This window comes from Rhineura floridana, chromosome 15, assembly GCF_030035675.1.
Source record: "Rhineura floridana isolate rRhiFlo1 chromosome 15, rRhiFlo1.hap2, whole genome shotgun sequence".
Classification (NCBI taxonomy): Eukaryota; Metazoa; Chordata; class Lepidosauria; order Squamata; family Rhineuridae; genus Rhineura; species Rhineura floridana.
In genome coordinates, this window is record NC_084494.1 from 28,733,830 (window position 1) to 28,739,079 (window position 5,250).

Here is a 5,250-nt window from a genome sequence, read left to right on the forward strand (position 1 = left end):
GTTTGGAATGGAAGGATCTGCCAGTTTTGGTTCTCTCAGCATCTGACTTTCTGCATTTTTCCAGCAATTTGTGTTTTTTTAAAAAAAATAAAAAGTCCTCAAGGAAATACTTCAGCATTTTAGTGTGAATTTCTCTTAAGAAACACATGTTTGTATGCAGTTTTGACTAATGTACACATTTTTCCAAGTAATTTCTCCTAATGTAATACACTTTTGTATGTTATTTTGTTTTTATGCACACTTTCTCCTAATATCTACATTTTTGTACAAATTCTTTGGTTGGAGAACCACATCACAAAATTTGGAAGTGTGCGAATTTTGAAGGGCGGCTGTGTTTTGGTTCTCATCCTGTTTCAGAAAGTACAAATTTGATTTATTAGGCTTTAAATGCAAACTGAATTTAATTCCTTCTCCATCTCTAATACTGGACATCCCAGCACACAAAGTACAGTAGACCATTGTTGCCTCCACCCTTTGCCCCACCATTTTGGACCATGCTCCGCCCACATCCACCTCAATCCTACAATTTTGTACTTGGCTTATGGGGGTGGGGCTCAAGGATCAGGGTGGATTAAAGCCTTAAGTTGCCCACTTCTCCTCTAGACACGATAACACTCTACCTCCAAACTGGATTTGCTCTTGGTTAACCCCTGTCCTGAGGTTTCGCTGAAAGCATTCTCAAAAGCTGCAAGGACAGACATCCGCAGCTTCTCCCTGAAGTCTTGCCCCACAAAGACATACAGGAAAGGATTCAGGCAGCTGTTGAGGTAAGCCAGGCCTGAGGCCAAGGGTATCCCCACCACCAGAACTGTCTCTAGCCAGGGTGTTACTGTGGTGACTGACATCTCCAGGAAGGAGAACACATGATAGGGGAACCAGCAAGTAAAGAAGGCCAAGACAACAGCCACCATGATCTTGAAGGGTCTGCTTGAGCGGGTGAGGCGGCTTCCCTTCAGCCTGGCCGTGATGATGCCGTAGCAGAACAAGATGATAGCAAATGGCACCAGGAACCCAGCCACAAAACGGGTCATCACCATGGCCTGGTGACGCTCCTGTTCCAGCTTGACAGCTTCGTCCGACTCAAAGTCATCCGACAAGGCGAAGTTGTTGTAGCAACGAGTGGTGTTATCCTCATTAGAGGAGCTTCTAGTGTCCCGGAAGGCTAAGTACGGGGAGCTGAGGGCCAGGGCTGCTACCCAGACGCCCACAGACACCAGAGAAGCCAGTCGGGGAGTGCGGTAGTTCTGGGCCCAGACAGGACACACCACAGAGACACAGCGGTCCATGCTGATGATGGTGAGTAGGAACACACTGGCAAACATGTTGAGGAAGGCCACTGCAGTGTTGAGCTTGCACAGGGCCTTGCCAAAGGGCCAATGGAAGCCAAGGCCTATGTAAGCCACACTCAGTGGGATGAAGAAAGTAAAGACAAAGTCGGCGATGGCCAAGTTGAGAAACCATACAGTGTTGACAGTCCTCTTCATACGGAAGCCAGTGACAAAGATAACCAGGCCATTTCCAGTCAGTCCCAGCAGGAAGGCAATGCTGTAGACCGCTATGGAGAGCATATGCATTGAGTTGCGGAGACCTACATTGTCATCAAAATCAGGATAGTCCTCATAGTCTCCATGAAGGATCTCTTGAGAGGTGGCATTGTCGGCCATTTTGGAGAAGGTGACCTTGTTGGGAAATGAGGGAAATTGGGGTGAAATGTGAAAAAGGGTGACCTGCAAAACAAGGAAGTATTGTTTGAAAGACATTCAGTAAAACGATGCACATGCTGTTTACTGAATGATTAAGGGTTTTTAAAAGAAAAAGAAAAAATGAAATTGGCCAGAACATTAACATTTTAAGGCAGGGCTAGAAATCTTTTTTAGCTCCACGGGCTTATCAGGATTGGTATCCCATGCCAAATTTGGCAGGTGGGCAAGGTTTTTGTAACTCTTTTAACTCGTGCCAATTTTTCCTATGGAAAACAAAAATGAAAAACTCCAAACTTATTTTTGCTCTGTAGGGAAAAAGATATACGGTCATAGCCAATGTTAGTTAGTCCTACTCACAGTAGATCTATTGAAATTAATAGACAAAACTAACTTCAGTCATTTAATTTCAATAGGTCTGCTACACTAAGTGGAGCTTAGTCGGGTGCAACCCACTTGGTCTTAAGGTACTGAAAGTTTTCAAGATCTCAGAGGGGACATCCTGGCCTCAAACCTCTTTTTTTTTTTTTAATGCAACATCCTCTCACAGTTTCAGAACTATTTTTTCTGCTCTTCCCAGTGCCTTGGATTTATCAAGAAGCTAAGGAGTTTGTCATAGCCTTAGACACAGATCTCAGGAATAAGATTAAAGTGCCATAAGTACCTATACACTCATTAGCCACTAGATGGGAGTAGAGAAACAGAGTTAATCTAGCCCCAGTTTTTTCTCCAACCTCTATGATCTGCAAGTGCTGCACATCTGCCTATCATCTGCTTGGCACAGCACACAAGCTGGGTGTGGTGCTGGAACCAGTTTCACTTTCAGGAGAAAGATCGCCAGGACATTATCATTTTGTAAAGGGGCTGAGAATTCTTTTCCCAAGAGTCTTAAACTTACAAGCCCTTAGGAATCAAACAGGTTGAAATCTAGGCTTGTAATGTGGATTCACTCTTTCCCCCCCTACAGCTATATTGTTTGACCTAGAACTGAAACTCTTCCTCTAACCCAGTACTTCCCAACCTTTGGGACCCCAATTGTTGCTGGACTACCACTCCCATCAGCTCCAGCCGACATGGCCCATGGTCAGGAATTAGAGGATCTGTAGTCCAGCAATATCTGGGGACCAAAACGTTGGGAAAGGCTGCAGTCCTTTCCATGGATGGGGAATCTGTGGCTCTACAGATGTTTTGGGATACAACTCCCATCAACCCCCAGCCAGCCTGGCAAAATAGGACAGGGCTCCTGCACCTATAATAGTTGTGCAGGAGAGGGAACCTCAACAGGTCCACGGTGTTGTGCAAAACTATTAAAGGTGCCCTGTCTTTTGGAATCTGGTGACCCTACTACTTATTTCAATTAGGGGTAGACAAAACTGTCAATTTCAGTTTCTCTCAGAGGGGGCCCTCTGGAGCAGATTTGGGAGGGGAGGTGTATAAGGAGAGGGAAGTCCCATTGCCTGACCAGAGGTGTGCTTGCGCAGCAGACTCAAAGTTACCTATCAGCATTGAGCACTTGGACTGCAGGTCACCCAGTCACAATCATCCCCACTATGGGGAGATTTATTACATTTCTATCTGAATGACAGTAATTTTATCTAAATTTACATCTATGCTTATAACTTCACTTATGTGCATCTTATACAAATCTGATTATGCATTTCCTCCTTTTTTTACTACATGTAAGTGACCATCCTGGACAGAACTGAGCTGTGGAAAGAGAAATAACAGTATTTTGCACCATTCTGGTAGCTACTATTTAACCTGATAAATCACCAACAGCTATTTTGGGGGGAGGGGGCAATGCCTATGGTGGCATTGCTTCCAGCTCTTAATTTTTTTTTTGAGGAGGGAGGTAGGGGAGATGCTTAATGTAATCCACAACATCCTACCCTGACTCCTTCCCATTTTAATCAAACCATGCCCCCTTTTGCTTTCGAAAAACAGATGCTAAGGCAGACATCACAGAAGGTAAGAAGTGTTGGGCCATTCTGCTGTTTTTCCATCCCTGCCCCTCTATTATGAGCTGCATGAGTAGCTCAAACAAGGATCTGAAATTGACATACCATCTCTACATCTCAAAATAAGGTGAGGGTGAGTTTATTATTATTATTATTATTATTATTATTATTATTATTATTATTATTATTATTATTATTATCTCTTCAATATTTTACCTGTTGTTTAGGGCTTTAAACACTAATGTGAGCACCTTGAACTGGAAACGAACTGGAAACCAGCACAGCTGATTTAACACAGGGATTACATATGTCCTAAATGGAACCCCAGCTAGTAATCTGGTCACTGCATTTTGGACCAGCTGAAGTTTCCGAGTCATCTTCAAGAGATGCGTGATTTGGGGCACTCAGACATCAGCAACCTGAATAAGGGACTCTAGGATTTTAAGACTCGAAACAGCTCTGGGGAGAATAAGGAACTGGGAACCCGGAGCTAATATCGGCCTCACAGAGCGAAACGAGGAGGGCATGCAGAGCTTTTGCCAATCACAGTATAATTATGGTGATCGCATCACGTTGCTATTTATTACACCCAAAATTGGAAAACAGATCACTAATGCTATTATATGTCTTCTCACCCTTTATTTTCCAAAACAGAAATATCTATTTTAAGAATTTTTTTAAAAGCTGATGCATTCTATTTGTACAAAGCAAGCCTACATTTATTTTGCATTCACAAAAAATACAAACAGCATTCTCTAACAGGCTTCCTACTTATTACAGCTGCTAGAGCAGGGATGGGGAAGCTGTGGCCCTCCAAATGTTACAGCTCCCATCACACCTCAGCATTGTCCATGCTGGCTGTAGCTGATGGGAGTCAGAGTCCAACAACATCTGGAGGGCCACAGCTTCTCTGCTCCTGTACTAGAGACTCAGTGAGTAGGACCATAGGCTCAGATCTGCATAAAGTTCCCTGGGTGACCTTGACTCAGGCAATTTTCCTCTTTCAGCCAAACCTACCTTACAGGGTTGTCGGGAAGATGACAAGGGAGGGAGTTATGCGTACTGCAATGAGCTCCTTGGAGGGAGGTCAGGGTAACAATGCAATAATAAGCTATAAAATTGTGAATGGGTGGGTTAACCCTACTTACCACTCCACTGAAGATGCTGTTAAGAGGACACAATGACAGCCTTACCTTTTAGCCACTCTCTCCCTAAATGTATCTGCTTCTTTCCTCACTTCCTCGTCCTCTCTGTCCCTGATCCTGGGTCTGTTCAGGGACCTCCTGCCTGTCTTGGAGCTCTCTGAAAGCCGGGGGCCCTTTGCAGGCTAGCGAGACACACAGGTTGGGTGTGTACATTCTTAGGGAGATGGAGAGCCCGGACGTGTGGCTTGAGGGAGCGTCCATTGCCCGCAAACCATTGCTCAATCTGTTTTTGTTTTTGGCTGCTGCAGAGAGCTGGCACGGGGACCACTGCTTAGGGCAGGCTTAACCCTTTAACCCCTGGCCAATACAATGACTGAAGTTCCTTGTCACCCACCACAAACTAGGGATGGAAAGATCTGTCCGTCAGGTTCTCCCAATTTCTCTTTT

General features: G+C 44.5%; 1 protein-coding gene across 2 annotated transcripts; it reads right to left on the reverse strand.

Moving 5' to 3' along the window:
- Positions 1-200: 200 nt before the first annotated feature.
- LOC133370475 (chemerin-like receptor 1) lies at positions 201-4,899 on the reverse strand. 2 transcript variants are annotated; one of them, XM_061596856.1, is made up of 2 exons: positions 4,852-4,899; positions 201-1,727 (listed from the first exon to the last, which is right to left on the reverse strand). In XM_061596856.1, exon 2 carries the CDS (start codon positions 1,662-1,664, stop codon positions 600-602), a length of 1,065 nt encoding a protein of 354 aa, XP_061452840.1. In that variant the 5' UTR covers positions 1,665-1,727; positions 4,852-4,899; the 3' UTR covers positions 201-599. The 2 variants fall into 2 exon arrangements, with proteins under 2 accessions (XP_061452840.1, XP_061452839.1); XM_061596855.1 differs by having other exon boundaries at positions 4,807-4,882.
- Positions 4,900-5,250: the final 351 nt, after the last annotated feature.